General features: G+C 41.3%; 3 protein-coding genes across 3 annotated transcripts; 2 read left to right on the top strand and 1 right to left on the bottom strand.

Moving 5' to 3' along the window:
* The first annotated feature begins 346 nt into the window (after window positions 1-346).
* LOC122832492 (extracellular calcium-sensing receptor) lies at window positions 347-5,408 on the top strand. The gene is made up of 11 exons (XM_044119309.1): window positions 347-697; window positions 808-960; window positions 1,042-1,242; window positions 1,487-1,628; window positions 1,719-1,933; window positions 2,035-2,165; window positions 2,584-2,680; window positions 2,762-2,885; window positions 4,225-4,697; window positions 4,813-4,893; window positions 5,024-5,408. Exons 1-11 carry the CDS (start codon window positions 347-349, stop codon window positions 5,375-5,377), a joined length of 2,322 nt encoding a protein of 773 aa, XP_043975244.1. The 3' UTR covers window positions 5,378-5,408.
* Window positions 5,409-6,522: 1,114 nt separating this feature from the next.
* LOC122832490 (extracellular calcium-sensing receptor-like) lies at window positions 6,523-10,298 on the bottom strand. The gene is made up of 7 exons (XM_044119306.1): window positions 10,183-10,298; window positions 10,022-10,108; window positions 9,652-9,843; window positions 8,314-8,847; window positions 7,995-8,219; window positions 7,534-7,636; window positions 6,523-7,424 (listed from the first exon to the last, which is right to left on the bottom strand). Exons 1-7 carry the CDS (start codon window positions 10,282-10,284, stop codon window positions 6,523-6,525), a joined length of 2,145 nt encoding a protein of 714 aa, XP_043975241.1. The 5' UTR covers window positions 10,285-10,298.
* Window positions 10,299-12,972: 2,674 nt separating this feature from the next.
* On the top strand, window positions 12,973-17,807 carry LOC122832491 (extracellular calcium-sensing receptor-like). Its single transcript, XM_044119308.1, has 7 exons — window positions 12,973-13,287; window positions 13,466-13,753; window positions 14,018-14,569; window positions 14,649-14,870; window positions 15,485-15,608; window positions 16,806-17,278; window positions 17,367-17,807. Exons 1-7 carry the CDS (start codon window positions 12,988-12,990, stop codon window positions 17,787-17,789), a joined length of 2,382 nt encoding a protein of 793 aa, XP_043975243.1. The 5' UTR covers window positions 12,973-12,987; the 3' UTR covers window positions 17,790-17,807.
* The last annotated feature ends 198 nt before the right edge of the window (window positions 17,808-18,005 follow it).

Raw genomic sequence — 18,005 nt, 5'->3', positions numbered from 1 at the left:
TTTTGAGCACAGAAGAAAGAGCAGAGAAAAGAGATGGTGTTTTAATAGAGATAAAGAACGATCTGCAGATGGAGGAAACGAGTGCTTTTGAAACTGCTTCAACTCAGTGCGTGAAAGTGGGAGACAATGAGCCTCCCGCCTTGCAGCTGGACGGGGATGTTCTCATAGGGGGATTCTTCCCTTTGCACTACCTGGCCTCTGAGCTTCAGCACAGCTACCACAGCAAACCCCAGGTCACACCTTGCAGCGGGTAAATATGACGATGTCAGACGTACGCGGGTTAAATGTATTTCGACAAACATTCAACCTGTATTTTGGCAGATTTGATCACAGAGCCTTCCGCTGGATGATGACGATGGCGTTTGCTGTGGAGGAAATAAACAACATGTCCAGCCTCCTACCTGGTGTCAAGCTCGGCTATCGCCTCTTGGACAGCTGTGATAACGTCCACAGCGGTCTGCGGGCCCTTTTCTCTTTAGTTACTTTCTCAGAGTCTGCGGCTGGTGATGAGCAAATGTTGGGAATGAGAAACACGACAAACCTGACAAGCGAAAAGGCGCAAACATTATTAGCAACACAGGATGATGAAACTCCCAGCTGTCTGTCTGGCTCTCCCATCCCTGCTGTCATTGGTCTCGCATCGTCTTCCCCTACAAGGGCTGTAGCTCAAGTTCTTGGCTCTTTCAACATCCCACTGGTAAGAAAAGCAAGAAGACAGCATTTTCTGCAAAGATGTTTTTCAGTGCTTTGCTGTTAAAAAACACAAATCAAAACAAAACAAAACAAAAAATCTCTGTCTCATCTTAGGTGAGTTATTTTGCCACTTGCACCTGCCTTAACGACAAGCACGTGTATCCGTCATTTTTGCGGACTGTGCCTAGCGACCTTTTTCAAGTCGGAGGTCTCGTACAGCTGGTCACATTCTTAGGATGGCAGTGGGTGGGCGCCATAGGGACGACAGTAAGATCAGGCGTATTTGTTCTCACTCAACAAATCAAGTCTTTATTTTGTTTTACCGACCCCATTCAATGCTCGTTCCAGGATGACTATAGTCAGTACGGCATACAGGAGTTCTCCAGCCACTTCAGACACAGCGGCGGCTGCGTGGCTTTTCACCTGACTATTCCGAAATCACCGACAGCGGCTGAGATTCAGGACATGGCGGACATGCTGCAGATTTCCACCGCAAACGTGGTGGTGGTTTTTGCGGTCGAGGGACAACTTTTGGATTTGTTCCTAGAAGTGAGCGTCTCTGTTTATATGCAGAATAGAGATGACGTGCAGCATTCAGGATCAAGTTCAGATCATAAAGAGGACTTTTTTGTGTGTGTGTGTGTATGTGTGTGTGTGTGCTAACCGGTATGTTTCTGTTTCTGTACATAACCAGCTTTCTCGTAGAAATGTAACAGGGATCCAGTGGGTGGCTAGTGAAGCCTGGGTGACAGCCGGCCTTCTGACTTTTCCGAACTTCCACGGCCTTTTAGAGGGAACGCTCGGCTTCTCTTTCCCCGGAGTCAATATCCCTGGGTTGAAAGAGTTCCTCCTTAATGTCCGTCCGTCTCCCGAACCGGGAATGGAGTTCATCAACATGTTCTGGGAGGAGCAGTTTGGATGTCGGCTCCGGTTCGATCTAAATGTCACTGATGAAAACGAGGCGGATGCACTGGATCGCAGATTCAATCTGGACTCTCAAAATATGTCTGTTGTGACCAATGAACGTATAAATGCTGATCCAAAGCCTGTATGTACAGGCTCGGAAGACCTGAGTCTCACATCAAGCAGCTACACTGACGTATCTCGGGTCAGAATATCCTACAGTGTGTATAAGGCTGTGTTTGCCATTGCCCACGCTCTCCACAACTTACTTAACTGTGGCTCTGCAGGAATAAATGAGGGTGTGTGTGACAAAAACACAGAATTCACTGCAGGACAGGTTTGTGAAACAGCTACCGAAAACCAAATCACTGCTCATTTGTTAAAGTTTTTCTTTTATTGTTACTTTTTTTGTGATGTTTTTGCCTTCTTTTCAAACAGCTCCTGTACCATCTGAAGAAAGGAAATTTCACAAATCAGTTTCAGGAGAGAGTTTACTTTGACACTAACGGAGAGCCGGTCCCTTTATATGACATCATTAACTGGCAGAAGGACAGCAAGGGGAAAATCAGGTCAAATGTAACACTTGTTTTGCAGCAGAAAATTTCTTTGGAGGCTCTGACTTCATTATTTGGCCATTACTTTTATGTCACTTCCTTGTTTATTATTCTTATCCCTGCATCTATTTTAATGTATTGTTCTTATTGTTGTATTACAGCTTGCTAGACAAATTTCTCCTATTGGAGACTAATAAATTATCTTATCTTATCTTATCTTATCTTATCTTATCTTATCTTATCTTATCTTATCTTATCTTATCTTATCTTATCTTATCTTATCTTATCTTATCTTATCTTATCTTATCTTATCTTATCTTATCTTATCTTATCTTATCTTATCTTATCTTATCTTATCTTATCTTATCTTATACCTGATGCACGTTCCTGAACCCCGGCTTGATTTTATTTAGTTTTTTCATCTCATCAACAGATTTGTTAAAGTAGGAGGCTATGATGGTTCAGCTCCACTGGGGCAACGGCTGAAGTTAAATGGCAGCACTATTGTATGGACAGGAGGCCGGTCACAGGTGCAGAAGATGTGATGTCTAAATTAAATTTCAGCCTTTTCAGTCAATAATTTCGGTGGTGCTTTTCTGGTCGTCCTTCAGGTGCCTGTTTCTCAGTGCAGCGCTCCATGTCGCCCCGGCAACCGACAGGCCAGACGTCCAGGACAACCTCAGTGTTGCTTTGATTGCCTGCCTTGTGCAGATGGAGAGATCAGCAACCAGACAGGTAGGCAATTCTTTATTTTTTGTTCTCTTACGGTAATTTGCAAAGCTAAAGCTGCATTATTTTGTACCCTTGCCAGATTTTAAGTTATTTCACATTCAACCAAGAAGTTTGGTTAGGATTTGAAAAAGTAGATCTCAAAAGATATCAAATCAAAAATCAATTACAAATATGAACCTTTTAAATGTTTTTATTGCAGTTCTATTCAAAACAAAAAGTTACAAAGTATCAACACCTTCAACGTGGCCAGTGGAAAAATATGCATTATCATTAGAGCTGCAATTAATGATTAGCCTAGTAATTTATTGTTCTATAAGTTGTTCTGATTAATCGATTAGTCAGGTGAAAAAGTGGGCGCATTCTGCATGTTTTTAGTAGCCATTTAAGGTTATTTCAAACACTGTTGGAAATAGATGAAAATGTAAATAAACAAATAAGTCACTTCCTTTTTTAAATAAACAGACATTTTATTGCCTTGAGTCCGACAGCATGGCCTGACCATTTCTAGCAAAGGATTCATCTACAGCTAAAAAATATTTTTCTAACATCAATGTGTGAAAAGCTCAGTGTTTCTGCTTCGCTTGACATCAGAACAGTGTAGAGCTGATCTACTGACTCTTTTTATATATAAACCGATTAATAATAGGGTAGTAAAAGGTGCTTAGTAGGAAGTTATACATTTTTTACAGACCTGAACAAGGTGAAACTAAATCACTTATAGGGGTTTTGGAGGGACATATTTACAGACAAAGTTTTTTTTTTTTTTTATCTTAAATGCAAAATGTATTTATTTTTTGGTAACGTTCTGAGTTAATTACTCCTCTGAGTTTGTTGTTCTTTCAGCAAATGGCATATTTTAGAGTCTTTATACTCCAGTTAGCAATTAATTGATTGCTAGATCAGTCAACGATTACTTCAACTATCGATTAATCACAATTGAGCCGATTAATTGTTTCAGCCCTAATTGGCATTACAGCCGTCGTTCCCTTTCTACTAACCTGCTTTTCGAAAATTTCTACTCTTATTCAAAAGAGCTTCAAGTCTTTGAGGTTGGAAGGACTTCTTGCCAGCACCCTAATCTTTAACTTCATCCTCAGATTCTCTGAAACTTAAATTGGAAGTCTGGTGGGGTATTTCCACTCTCAGTCTGTAGATATTTTGCTGAAATTAAAAGATTACCTTTAAGCCTAGTCAGCTGAGGTTATGAATAATTTTATTCTTTTTATCATCACTTTGTTGTACATCACTAATGATTGAAAAATTGTGTGGAACAGTAAAAATTTCTACAAATTTGACCAGATTTTTTATTTCTTTCCATTTAATGTTTTCTGTGTCCCCACAGGCTCCACCGAGTGCATTAAATGCCCGGACTCCTACTGGTCCGACAAAGACAAGGTGAAATGCGTCGCCGGGGTTGAAGAGTTCCTGTCTTTCAGCGAGACCATGGGCATCGTCCTAGTTCTGCTGACCTCGCTTGGCGTCGTCCTGACAGCCATCATTACTGCGATCTTCCATCGTTTTCGCACCACGCCCATCGTCAAGGCCAACAACTCCGAAATAAGTTTCTTGCTTCTTCTGTCGCTGAAGCTTTGCTTCCTCTGTTCCCTGGTGTTCATTGGCCAGCCCTCGGTGTGGACGTGCATGCTGCGCCAGGCGGCGTTTGGGATTAGCTTTGTCATCTGCCTGTCCTGTCTCCTGGTTAAGACCGTTGTGGTTCTTTTGGCTTTTCGGGCGAACATACCGAGCTCCGGGGGTCTGAAACTGTTCGGTCCAACCCAACAGAGGACTATGATCTTCTGCACAACGACTCCTCAGGTGGGAAAAACTTGCTGCGGTGCCAACCCTACACAGTTTTCTGTTTTTATTATTATTGTTGCCATTTCCGATTACAGCATTGCAAGTGTTATTTAATTGCTCTTTGTTCTCTCAGATTTGTCTGTGTGTTGGCTGGCTCTTGGGCGCGCCGCCATTCCCTGTCAGGAACCCCACATATCAAGCTTCATATGGAAAAGTAAGAAAAGCGAGTCTTGAGGCTCATCCTGTCAAATTCAATCACGACATTGTTACACACACACACACACACACACACACACACACACACAAAAACAAGGTTACAACATTGTATTCCTTGTCCCAATCAGATCGTTTTGGAGTGTAAGGAGCCATGGCCGCTTGGGTTTTACCTGCTGCTAAGCTACATCGGCCTGCTCGCGTTTGTGTGCCTCCTGCTGGCGTTCCTCGGACGGAAGCTGCCAGACACCTTCAACGAAGCCAAGCTCATCACCTTCAGTATGCTGATTTTCTGGGCGGTGTGGATCTGTTTCATCCCAGCTTACGTCAGCTCGCCCGGAAAGTTCTCGGTAGCCGTGGAGATATTTGCAATATTAGCTTCCAGTTTTGGTCTTTTGTTGTGCATCTTTGTACCCAAATGTTACATAATTCTTCTCCACCCTGAAAGGAACATTAGAAAAGGTATGACTGGAAAATATAGATAAATATCTATATACCTTTTTCTTTTCTTTTTAAATCCAGTAAACACAATCTCTTTTTTCTTTGTTGCTATGCTTATTAAAATGCATTTTTAAAGTAAGGAAATGTATGCAAATTGTCCTTGGATCAGACTAAAAATACAACATCTGTTTCAACAATTTGTTTGCATTTTTTTTTTCCTGATGAATGGTTCCTCACTCGTTATGAGAATGCATGTTGTATCAATTTCTGCTATTGGTCTCATTATTTGACTTGTGTTCGGAGACAGCAGGACGTCGGACCTCGAGGTATGAATGTGTGTAGTAGTGCTGCTTAGCATCGATCTGACGGTTGAATGACCAAAACAACAGATTAAAAACAATAAATATATTTGTTGCTGAGCTCATAATCTGTTTATTTGCTGACTTTAGCAGCAAAAAGGGTCTTTGAATACAAAATGATGCTTATTTTTAGTTTTTGATTATATTGTGATTAGAAAAAAATCTACCAATAATCAAAACCTATCATTGTGCATTTCTAAGCTAAATCGTAACACACAATTTAGTCTTATATAAGAACAAACTCAAAATCCAGAAAAACTCCTATTTATTTGACTAGACACATTTATCAACAATAAACTATTAATAAGATCTAGAGAAACTCCTACTAGTTTACATATCTAAAACAAACTTAGAAAATACCATTTATTTTTATCAGAACAATAAATAAATTATGGATTACTTATTCTTATTAAACATGGACAGCCAGTACATTGTTTTACAGTTTGTTGTTTTTTCTTTCTGTTGCTCATCATTTAGTTTGTTGTTTTGTTGTGACTTTGATCTGCCTTGTTGCTGAAAATGTGCTATATAAATAAGAATACCTTTACTTACCTTAAAAAATGTGAGAACAAGAAAAAATAAATTCTCAAAACAATGGAGAAGACTTTTTTTTATTCTGGCATGTTATAAAATTGACGAGTCTTTGTTATTCACTTTCTCGCTCACAGGAATTCGCACTACCTTACAAAAGCAGAAACATACATTGCAAAATTTAAGAAAAACCAGTAGAAAAAGAAAACAGAATAAAAGGAATTCAATAAAATACAAAACAAATATTAAGCTAATAGAAATGAGAGCGATTTATAAAAAAAAAAAGAAAAAAAAAAGAGTTATCGTTTTTCTTTACCCATGAGGTGCTGCTTTGTATTTTTCTCTGGCTTTAGCAAAATAATGTAACATTTTGGGGCAAACAGACAAAACAATAACCCAAAGCTGGAGGCCAAAATGGCGAAGGACTCAACTGCGCCTGCATAGTTTCCGGGGGCGCTCACGTAAGCAGGGACGAAAGCGAGCCACACAGCGGAGAAGATCAGCATACTAAAGGTGATGTACTTTGCCTCGTTGAAGTTTCCGGGCAACTTTCGAGCCAGGAATGCCAGGACAAAGCAGAGACACGCCTGGAGGCCAATGTATCCTAAAACGCACCAGAATGCAAGACTCGACCCAACGCTGCACTCCAGTATGATCTTTGAGCTTTCGTATTTGGTGTTTCGAATTGGATAAGGTGGGGCGTCAATTAGCCAGGCGGCACAGATCACCACCTGGACGAGAGTGCAGCTGAAAATAATGGCTCGCTGCTGCTTGGGCCCCAACCACTTCATGATGTTGTCCCCCGGCCTGGTGGCCGTGAATGCAGCCAAAACAACCAGAGTCTTTCCCAGGATGCAGGAGATGCAGAGTGAAAACGTGATGCTAAAGGCAGTGTGACGGAGCATGCAGGACCAAACGGTGGGCTCTCCGATGAAAACAAGAGAACACAGGAAGCAAAGTGTGAGAGCGAACAGGATGAAAAAGCTGAGTTCTGAGTTGTTCACTCGCACGACTGCCGTGCTTCTGTGGTAGAAAAACACGACAAAAACACCGATAGTGAGAGAGGCGCCCACTACTGAAATGACAGTCAGGGGTATGCCCAAGGCATCGTAGGCCAAAAACTCCACCTTCTTGGGGATGCAGCTTGTTCTGTCTTGGTTGGACCAGAAGTCCTCAGGACAAAATATGCATTCTACTGAGTCTAGCGAAAAGAGAATAGCAAAGGAAAAGAAAGATAAATGTGACAGTACTATGATCAATACTTAAGTTGCATTGATTTTCAGTCTCACTTGTCTGATTGCTAATTTTGCCGCTGTCACATGGTACACAGTCAAAGCAGCATACAGGCTCCCCACGACGGACAGCTTTCCTGGAGCCTGGAGGGCAGCTGGGACTGCACACAGACCCTGGCACCTTCACAGGGACAACATGGGTTCTGTTAGCAAATCTGCTTTTTTTAACAATCAGTCATGATTGAAATAAAATGAGACTTCAATCCCCTATTCCATGATGGGACCTTTCAGTTGAAGTTGAGGAATATCACAAAAGAAAAGATGAAAGGGGATATTGAGAAAATAAATCACGCTGTATTGGCATTTTGAAGACCATCGCTAAAACACCGTCTTTACTGCCTAACGGACTACGTAATGGACAATAATGGGGTCAAATCAGATCCAATCCGTCCTATTCGCCCCACTTACCTCCATCTTAACCTACAGAACTTCAACAGTTGGCATCTGATGAAGGTAAAAACACAGTGTGAGCAGCTTGCCTCACTCTGATGACCTGCCCACATTATTCTTTCCTCCTGGATCACCAGCTCCTCTCCATCAGGCTTAGTCCCGTCGAACAACCCCACGTTGACAAACTCAATACTTCCAGCCGTGCCTCTCTGCCAGTTGATAATGTCATAGTATGGCACCGAGTCGCCCTTCAGGTCAAAATTGACCTCCTCCCCGGCCATGTTGAACTTCACTTCTTGCAGGTAGTACTGAAGCTAATAGAGGTGGGGGGGGAAAGATTTATAATAGAACAAACAAAAGCAATGGGCTTTTTTTACTCCTCAAACAACAAATGATTCATCGTCATACCTGCCAGGGGAGTATCTTGCCGCTTTGAGCACACGAATCGTTTTCAAACGGCCCGTTGCCTGGTTGACAAAGAAGGAGGTTGTGCAGTGAATGAGCGACTGCGTACACAGCCTTGTAGACATTGTAGGCCACCCTGGGGCTGGATGTGTTCATGTAGGCTGAGTGCTGGTTCAGCAGCACCTCTTGCCCTGAACAAACTGGGAAATGGTTGGCAGAGGACGGAAAAGGGCTGCAGCCATACAGAGCCTCCCACAGCTCGCCCACCAGAACATTGTTGGGATATCGCTGAGGGTTGACTGTCTGCAGGTAGTCGCTGAGTTGAGCAATGGGACCTTTTCTGATGCCAAAGCCAATGGTGCCCCCCAGGTAGGGGTAAAACTCCCTTCCTGTAAAGACAGACGCCGTGACCCAGGCTTCACTCGCCACCCACTGGATTCCGGTGATGTTCTGCTTCATGTAGTCCCTGAGGAACGGCGTCATTTCCCCTTCGGCTGAGAATACCACCACTACTTTTGCCAAAGAGCGCCGCATGACCTTTTTTTTTTTGGTTTGTTTTTCAAAATGGAAGAAGGTCAAGATGTCAAAACAAAAGCACAATGCAATCTGTTAACTTTTCAACACTTCACTTATGCAAGTAAAAACATTTGTAAAGAATAACTTGTTACTCCTTGCATGTTTGGATCACTGCTATTAATTTTACCTTAAATATTTGGACTAAAATCTGTGTATATGTATCACAGTTATTCTTCACAAAAGCAACATTTTTGCAGAATAAATTGAGTATTTTATTCATGTCTTTTAATTGGTTGCGTGTAGTCAAGTAGTAAATCCACGTGTTTTCAAAATTCAATTGCAAATGTTTCTCTTTCTCTTAAAAAAAATACCTTTACGTCCTAGATGTTCAGAAAAGAAACTCATTAGAAAGGCTTGCTACAGCCAGGACTTAACTGCACATATATAGTGTCAAATTTGTCACTTGTGCTGTAAGGGTGCAATGGTACACACAGATAATGGATGTGTAAATATTTTGCTTTAAAAGTCATCGTTAAGTACATTTCCATGATCATTCATTAAAGAAAAATCAACAAAATTATGATTCATTTTTTACTCTAGTCAGCAGAAAAACTAATAATCCTTATTAATTTCTAAAATTAATTCACATTTTTCATGTTCAGAAACTTAAAGGAACTAGAAACCAACTAAAGGGAGATTTAGTTGGATTTTTATTTTACTATGACTAACTATTTCTGCCCCCATATTTAAGAATATGATGTGTTTTAAATCACTTTGGAGTTGTTTTGCATCATAACTAAATAGGCGCCTCTTTAAAAAATGTACCTGCATAATCTCCAGGGCCCGCTGTGTGTTGTAGAGTAGGGGGATCATTTCTTGGTAAGCTACACACACACTGCTGCCCTGCAACTCCCTCAGTAAACCTTGCACCGCAAAACGCCCGTATTCATGGTCTCCTCGAATAAGCCCGACCCAAGTCCAGTTGAAGTGCTGCAGGAGTTGAGCAATGGCCTTCACCTTTTTCAGCAAGAAAGAAAAGAAAGGTGAGGTCATTTTGAAAATTACATTTTTAAGATATCAAAATCCACATCAAATGTCTTCACATTACAGCAAGTGATTACAATTGTAAATGTTTAAGATGTAACATTCATGACTTCCTCTTTGACAACACGCAAGCGGAAACATACAGTCATACCTGGTAGTCATCATTAGGAATTACTCTGAAAAATGTGGGATACATTCTTCTGTCGGTGAAGCAGGCGCATGATGAGAAGTAGCTGATCTGAGGGTGAGGGTGAGGGTTAGCTTAAGTCTTAAGATGTTGAAGTGAGTGCAAAGAAAAGGAGATGCTGTTACCATAGGGATCCTGAATGGTTGCAGGAGTCTGGAAACCACGATGGACTGAGCAGATCCGGATTCCCCGATCACAGCCAGCATCGGAGAGGCTCCAGAGCACATGGGAGAGTCGGCCTCACTGAGGCCGTTCAGCACAGCCAGAGCGGCCCTCTGACCAGTCAGCGGGTACGCACAAGAATCAAAAATTTTGTAACCCAGGGTGTGATTTGGCAGTAGCCGTGTGCTCTCGTTTATCTCCTCCACTGCCAGCCTCATGGTCTGAACCCAGCGGAAAGCCCTGGGATCAAACCTGTGGCTCAGCAAAGACGCAAACACACGCGCGCACAAACATGCACGCATATTGAACAAAGTAGTTAGAGACAGAAATGTTGCTGGGACAGAAGAAATTGTGTTAATTTTTTACTTTTAAAGAACTAAATAGTTTTCTTTGTCCATAATGTCTGGTTTATATCTGAGAAAACATCTTATCATATTTACAGTCATGTCCTATAATACATAAATTGCTTAATTTCTACAATCTCAGATGACTGGACCATTCAGTGAATCAAAGAATCAAACAAGCATTGAGTAATATAGTAGTAAGACTAACATGGCAATTAATCGGACACAAAAAGAACCTAAAAAACATTTTGTGCGCCATAAAGCAAATATTCTTTACCTCCTAAAACAGAAATGTAATCTCAGCAGCTCGACTGGTTTAACCACCAGCCGGTGTATTTAGACCCAAACTGATTCTAAACAATAGAGAACAAAATCCCCCCGATTTTAGCAGGGGAAAAAAAACAACATTTCTCCATGAGGCTCACCCGTTGCACTTCACTGGTGGCGGCGTGTAGGTGTAGTTCTGATCAGGCATTTCCTGGTTATAATGAAGAGGAAAAATCCCTCCTATTATAAAGTCGCCTTCTGCAACGAAGCCCGGCTGAAAGCTGTTTCGGAGAACGCAGTCTTCAGCTGCGGTTGTAGCTGTGGACGTGTATCTAGAAACAGGGGAGTGTGTGAAAGACAAGACACAGACATAGAAAATCAAAGAAAATGAAGCAAGTAGAGGCATGCTGATAGTCATGGTCAAAACTCCAGAGAGCCTGGAGTTTGGCAGCTTATATACAAGAAAGCGACCCTGTTATCGATTGACACAGTGTGATGTAATTGGATGTTTAGTAGCCTTGCATAGTTCACTGAAAGTGATGGGAGCAAACGGAATAATTTTATGTGAGAAAAAATTCTAAATAAGCCAGTCGGGTTTCTTCTTTTTATTAGAAAAAAACCCACATGTATTTACGGTTCTTTATGACACATGTTTATTATTTTTTTCTTTGTGGCTGGTATGTGTTAATTCTGAGCAATTATTGTTTTTGTTTTAACTTGATTCAGTCCCTGATGACACGCGTCAGTAGATCATCGTATGTTTTCTGATGGGTTTTCATCTGTTGTTGACAACAAAACAGAGTTATTGATGACAAACATTCATTTTTTTAACGCAGTTTTTATGTATATGTGTGGAATGGATTTCCTAAGCTGATTAAAGACAGCGATTTAAAATTGGTAATTGGAGAGTGTTATTGTCCATTTGGAAGACGTATTTGTACCCAAACCCTAATTTTTTGGTCGATGCCTCGACATGTTGCTCCAACATTTCCACACGAGATTCTTTCTTCATAGTGCCACCCAATTTGTGAAGTAAACAACTCTCTTTTGGGAAAACACAACAAAATGCTACCACCACAATACTTAATAACTGGAATGGTGTGTCTAGCTTACCATTTTTCCTACAGATGTAAATATGATCAATATGGTTTAATACTTTTATATTTTCTAGGCTCACAGTGGCATTTATGTTACCGTACATGTCAAACACGGCAACTAATGTGGCGCCTTAAAATTGGGTCTCTGTCTCTTTAAGAAGCTCCTACTCTTTCTGAGACTCCACCTTCAGTACATCAGCACAACAATGTTTGCTAAATGCTGCTGCTAATCTGAAGCAGCTGTGTCTTGATTTGACAGGAAAACTGTGAAAAATCCTCCCAGAAGGACTCAAGCTGAAATCTGAACAGATACATTTTTAGATGTGCAGTAGCAGCCACCTCAGCCAGTGTACAAAAAAAAAAAAAACATTTCACCATATGAGTATTTATAGATGTACATTGGTCTTGCTTAACACACACCTTTTGACTGTTCAGCTCTAACAAGCTTTAAAGCTTAAAAATTAAGAAAACATAATCAGTTTCAACAACGAGAAAAAAAGTTTAAATCCAAATAGTAATTTTCTCAGCATTACTCATTGGAAAAAAGTTATATCACCACCAACTATGTCACAACCATCAACGTAGTTGATGGGCGGCACCCTCAAGTTATTTTTGTGCCATTTACAGTATAAAAATCAGGCGTGCCTAACTATATTCTAATCTTCTACGTGTGTGAAAACTGGGGCAGGCTTCTTAATTTTCCCCGAGGCGAACATGCGACTGCTGGATGTAATTCTCCTTCTCTTTCTGTCTCCATTTAGAGGAAATCATGGCTCATCTGCTCCTCTTGATAGTTGTGCTTTCCTGGGAGAAGAAGAGAGAAAAAGTCTTTATGAGGATGGCGATGTAGTTATCGGGGGTCTATTCCCTTTACATTACAGTCCTGTGTCATCTCCTCTCACATATAACATAAAGCCTACACCTAATACTTACAACTAGTAAGTTCAATGCAGTGACCTGAACTGTTAAAAATGTGCTTGTTTGATTTTGTTGTGCCACTTTTTGTAAGAAGCCTGTGATTATCGTTGTCTACAGCTTCAGCGCTCGTGCCCTGCGCTGGATGCAGACGATGACTTTTGCGATCAAAGAGATAAACAAACGCACGGATCTCCTGCCGCGACTCAAGCTGGGGTTCCACATCCGTGACAGCTGCGATGATATACCCGTTTCCCTGAAAGCGTCCTTCCTGTTGGCGAACGGACAGCCAGAGGGCTTGAAGGGAAATGCCAGTCAGGATGAAGCCCCTGGTTTAGGATGCGAGGCTGTCAACAGAACGGTGTCCTCGGTGATCATAGGAGACGCTGGCTCTGGTGTCTCCATGGCTCTGCTGCGAAGTCTGGGTTCTTTCCATATTCCACTGGTGCGACTGTTTGAACTTCTCTTTGTTAAATAATTTACTTGCTGATCCATTACAATGAGTAACCACAATCTTGTGAACCTTGGGTTTTAAGTTTAGGTCTCTGCCTACATTGCTACCTGTCATTTGATGCTTTTCTCCACAAGCAGCAAAAGTCAACCATTGTTTGCTGTAATTCTAGGTGAGCTATTTTGCTTCCTGCAGCTGCCTGAGTAATCAGAGGGAATTCCCCACATTCATGAGGACAATGCCCAGTGACGCCTTCCAGATAAAAGCCCTGGCCCAGCTGGTCCGCTACTTTGGCTGGACCTGGGTGGGAGTAATTGGCGTGGAATCCGATTATGCTCGCTTCGCCATCCAGCTTTTCCTCCAGGAATCAGTGCGCTATGGTGTGTGTGCTGCCTACACACATTTCTACCCCGTAGGCCTAAGCCAGCCGGCCATTGAAAAGCTTCTGAATGTTATTCAGGTGTGTTATGTGTGCTGCAACTACTGCATTTTACCTCCTGAAAGGTCCAAAGAGTGACAGGTTTCTGTTTTTTATTTAATACTAAAATATGCTGTTAAATGTTAGCTACGAAATAAGTGATTTGTTTCTCCTTTCTCGTTAGACAAGGTTACGTTACACTAAACAAAGTAGTGTTTGGCATTATTAAGGAAGTAATTTCATGTATAACTCATCCTAATTTGGTGAATTTTAATTAAATACTACCTCTACCTTTCCCATTACCAGATGACTTCTTCAAAAGTCATCATAAATTTTTCTGGTGAGGCAGAGGTGCAGGACATCCTCAGAGAGATGCAACGTCGAAACCTGACCGGCTTTCAGTGGATCGCCAGTGAGGCCTGGGCGACCTCCAAGTCGCTGTGGGAAAACTCAGCCAGTCTTCTGAAGGGAACTCTAGGGTTCGCCATACAGAGAGCCGCTGTGATTCCTGGGCTCCAGCAACATCTGGCGGCTCTCACACCGTCAGCTATTCATCGAATCGCTTTCTTGGCAGAATTTTGGGAGGAAACGTTCAACTGTCGGCTGAACGGATCCGCGAACGCTCACAATCACGGGTTGGGGAGCCAACAAAGCAGAACGCCATGCAAGGGGACTGAAGTCTTGCATGACGTTTACTCTCCGTATTCTGATGTGACACAACTCCGGGTTTCATACAACGTCTACAAAGCCGTGTATCTCGTAGCCTACGCCTTGCAAGATATGAGTAATTGTAAAGCTGGAGAGGGGCCGTTCGTCAAAAACACCTGTGCAGATCCAAAGAATTTTAAACCCTGGCAGGTGAGAATGGTTACAAGTTGTCATTTGTAGTAATATTTCAGAAACAGACGTGTGACACCCAATGCTTTTATTCCCTTAGCTTCTTCACTACATGAAGCTTGCAAATTTTTCCACACTGGGGGAGGAAGTCAACTTTGATCAGAATGGTGACCCAATTGCTTATTATGATCTGATGAACTGGCAGACGGGGCCTGACGGCTCTCTAGATTTGGTAAAAGTTGGTTTTTACGACGCCTCTTTTCCCGCCGGTAGCAGCTTGGTCATAAACGACTCAGCGATCATGTGGCCGGTTGGAAAGCAGGTGCGTTCTCCACAAACAGGCCTGAGGCCGTGTTCACCGCTCCGACTCTTCTGTGCCCTGCTGATTGACACATCGTTTAAATTACTGTTATTTATGTGCAGCATTCTTTGCTAAGTTATTCTTACAGTCTCCTTTTAAACGTTTATTGGAAAATGACCAGTTGCAGTTTGTTAGAAAATTTCCATCCTTCAAATATTCTGAAATGATATTGGTATTATTATTCTAAAATTTAAGTATTTAAAAGCCAAGATTTTTTATGTTTTTTTTTTTTTTTACATTTTTGTTGAAAACTGGAGTAATGAATTACCATTATAAAAAACCCTTTCAATTAAATAAATATTGCACTGAAGAATGTGTGAATGTTTAATAATGAATAAAAATCTGGAAAAAAAAAATTTTTGACATTAATTTGTTATGAATATTTAGGTTTAACTACTTAAATCCATGTCAAATCTCAGTACTTTTCAAAGATTCAGTTGTGTATCCAGTTTAAAAAAAAACACGTTGCTTACATTTTATAAACGCATTCTATTTTTCTGATAAAATATGTGTACATTAGAGAAGAAAGCTGCCTGTTCAGTCGTCTTTCTGAGTGCCTGAACTTTGCCTCTCAGGCTCTCCGGTCTGTGTGCAGCAGCAGCTGCCCTCCAGGTTCTCGTATTGCCAGGAGAAAAGGGGAACCTATCTGCTGTTATGATTGTGTGCCCTGTGCCGAAGGAGAATTTAGTAACACAACCGGTATGTCTTGTCTTTTGCTACACATTTTCACCACTTTGTTTAATCATAAACTTACTTGACTATCCTTAAATTTGGCTACATTAGTTAATTTACTTGGGTATCGAACTAAAATAAAGCCAGGGGCGGAGTTAGCATCTATGGATCTGGGTTTCCTCCAACTGCATAAAAGCATTCATTTCAACAGCCCCCTAATTGTCCCGTTACTGTTTTGTGTGTAGCCCACTTCCTGGCTGTCTCCCCCTATAGTCAGGAACTTACCCTGCTGCATACCTGCAATGATGACGTGTGCAAAAGGATGAAAGAATATGAATGGATTTTGTAAACGCTGTAACTGTTACTCGACAATAATACCACTTTTGATATTATGATTAAGCAACTGTAAATGCAGCTAATTCAATTTGCCTGAAGTTAAACATCTCCAATGTTATTGATATATTGTTGTTAGTGGAAAAGGGTCACTTTTGGAGACAGAGCAGAGAAAGAAGGGGAAGGAAATTTCCTCCAGATTTTCAAATAGAAGCTTCCGGTTAGATTTTATTATTACAATAACATGTATTACACAGCGATAAGTATGAATAAATTAAACTGATGTTAAATAAAATCCTGACATTTTTCAATAATGAGTTCTAACTAATTAATATGTAGGTACTTTTTAGCATCAATCCCCCTCAGTTATTTTTTTTTTTTTTATCTTCAGGGATCAACAGACTGAAAACAAAATGTCAAAGAACGAGTAATATCCTGAAGTGGTCAGATAATTATTAGCCACAAACAATTAGAAAGTAGCTCAACCTCAAATGCTGGACATTTTGAGCAAATGTCATGCTGAGGTGACTGAATCTTAGACGGCGTAGCCGGACTAGTATGATGCAGCATACAGTTCAGTTGCATTAATGTTAATTTTTGAGTAGTGGTACAAATGTACAATCCAGAACGTCAGGGCTTATGTGGTGGCAGCGTTCAGTCGATCAAAAAAACAAAAAACAAAAAAAAGAATCAGTGGCAGCATGGTTTAGTTGGTGAATTAATTGTGCATACCTGGCAAATTCATAGTAAGGCGATGCCAGATTGTCATTTTCCAGGGTTTTATGAATTTCTGTGAAGGAACAGGCAGATGTGCAATAAAGTAATGGGAGCAAAAGCACAGTTATTCTCAGGGTTACCTCGCGTAAGTTTCTCTTCTCTCTCTATATTCAGATTCTTTAGATTGCTCGCGTTGCTCCGGGGACACATGGCCAAACAAAGCCAGAGATCTCTGCATCCCTAAAAGAGTGGAGTATCTGTCTTACCATGAGTCCATGGGGGTTCTGCTGTGTGCTGCCTCGGTTCTGGGAGTTGGCCTTTCCCTGCTGATCATTGCCATATTCTACACACATAAGGACACAGCACTCGTTCGAGCAAATAACATGGAGCTGAGCTTCCTCCTTTTGTTGTTTCTCACCATATGCTTCCTTGTCGGCCTGCTGTTCCTCGGCAAGCCTTCAGAGTGGCTATGTCGGATCAGGTATCCAGCTTTTGGGATCAGTTTTGCACTCTGCCTTTCATGCCTTCTAGCCAAGACAGTGGTGGTTCTAATGGCGTTTAGGTCGAGATTGCCAGGAAGTCCCGTCATGAAATGGTTTGGAACCAAACAGCAGAGAGCCAGTGTGCTTTTGGGAACCACAGTCCAGGTACTAAAACATTTCAACTAGAGCAATAATTCTTCATCTTAGTCTGCGAAAACTACTATCTTTATTTCTTTCTGTCTTTTTTTTTAAGGTTATTGTCTGTTTTATTTGGTTGCTTACCAGTCCGCCTCATGCCAATCACAATACGAACTACCACAGCTCTACAATCATCGTCGAATGTGCGACCGGTTCAGAAGTTGGCTTCTGGCTTGTTCTTGGGTACATTGGAGTCCTGGCCTGCATGTGCCTCGTGTTGGCCTTTTTGGCAAGAAAGCTGCCTGATAATTTTAATGAGGCGAAGTTCATCACCTTCAGCATCCTGATTTTCTTTGCTGTTTGGGTTACTTTCATCCCGGTTTACATGAGCACTGTTGGAAAATACATCGTAGCTGTCCATGTTTTTGCTATTTTAGCCTCAGCCTCAGGACTTCTCCTTTGCATTTTTGCCCCAAAGTGCTACATAATTTTGCTTAAACCTGAAAAGAACAGTAAAAAATTTCTAATGCAAAGGTAGAACGAAACATTGAAATCGGGTGTGTTAAGGCAGAAAACAAGGACTATAAGAAGACTGCCCTGAAACTGAGCCCGAGGCTCAGAAGCTGTTCAAGTCAGAAGAATCCCCGACAAGGAGAGATCGAGCCTCGGCCTCATATCCAGAGGATTTTAAAAAAAAAGACACATGCGTGAAAGACTATTTGTGGATTTTTTCACCTTCATTTATTAAACAACA

Source organism: Gambusia affinis, linkage group LG06, assembly GCF_019740435.1.
Source record: "Gambusia affinis linkage group LG06, SWU_Gaff_1.0, whole genome shotgun sequence".
NCBI classification, from domain to species: Eukaryota; Metazoa; Chordata; class Actinopteri; order Cyprinodontiformes; family Poeciliidae; genus Gambusia; species Gambusia affinis.
The sequence above is the reverse complement of the archived record's forward strand: the minus strand, read 5'-3'. Positions and strand labels throughout refer to the sequence as shown.

Excerpts from the sequence above, each read along its gene's own strand:
- LOC122832492 (XM_044119309.1), top strand. The coding sequence starts at position 347 with ATGATGACGATGGCGTTTGCTGTGGAGGAAATAAACAACATGTCCAGC. Across the intron at positions 961-1,041 it reads TGGGCGCCATAGGGACGACA|GATGACTATAGTCAGTACGG; the intron begins GTAAGATCAGGC and ends TGCTCGTTCCAG. Across the intron at positions 4,698-4,812 it reads TCTGCACAACGACTCCTCAG|ATTTGTCTGTGTGTTGGCTG; the intron begins GTGGGAAAAACT and ends TTGTTCTCTCAG.
- LOC122832491 (XM_044119308.1), top strand. The coding sequence starts at position 12,988 with ATGCAGACGATGACTTTTGCGATCAAAGAGATAAACAAACGCACGGAT. Across the intron at positions 14,871-15,484 it reads TGTGGCCGGTTGGAAAGCAG|GCTCTCCGGTCTGTGTGCAG; the intron begins GTGCGTTCTCCA and ends TTTGCCTCTCAG. Across the intron at positions 15,609-16,805 it reads AGAATTTAGTAACACAACCG|ATTCTTTAGATTGCTCGCGT; the intron begins GTATGTCTTGTC and ends CTCTATATTCAG.
- LOC122832490 (XM_044119306.1), bottom strand. The coding sequence starts at position 10,284 with ATGTGCTCTGGAGCCTCTCCGATGCTGGCTGTGATCGGGGAATCCGGA. Across the intron at positions 10,109-10,182 it reads AACCATTCAGGATCCCTATG|ATCAGCTACTTCTCATCATG; the intron begins GTAACAGCATCT and ends CCTCACCCTCAG. Across the intron at positions 8,848-9,651 it reads GGGCCCTGGAGATTATGCAG|GTCATGCGGCGCTCTTTGGC; the intron begins GTACATTTTTTA and ends AAAAAAAAAAAG.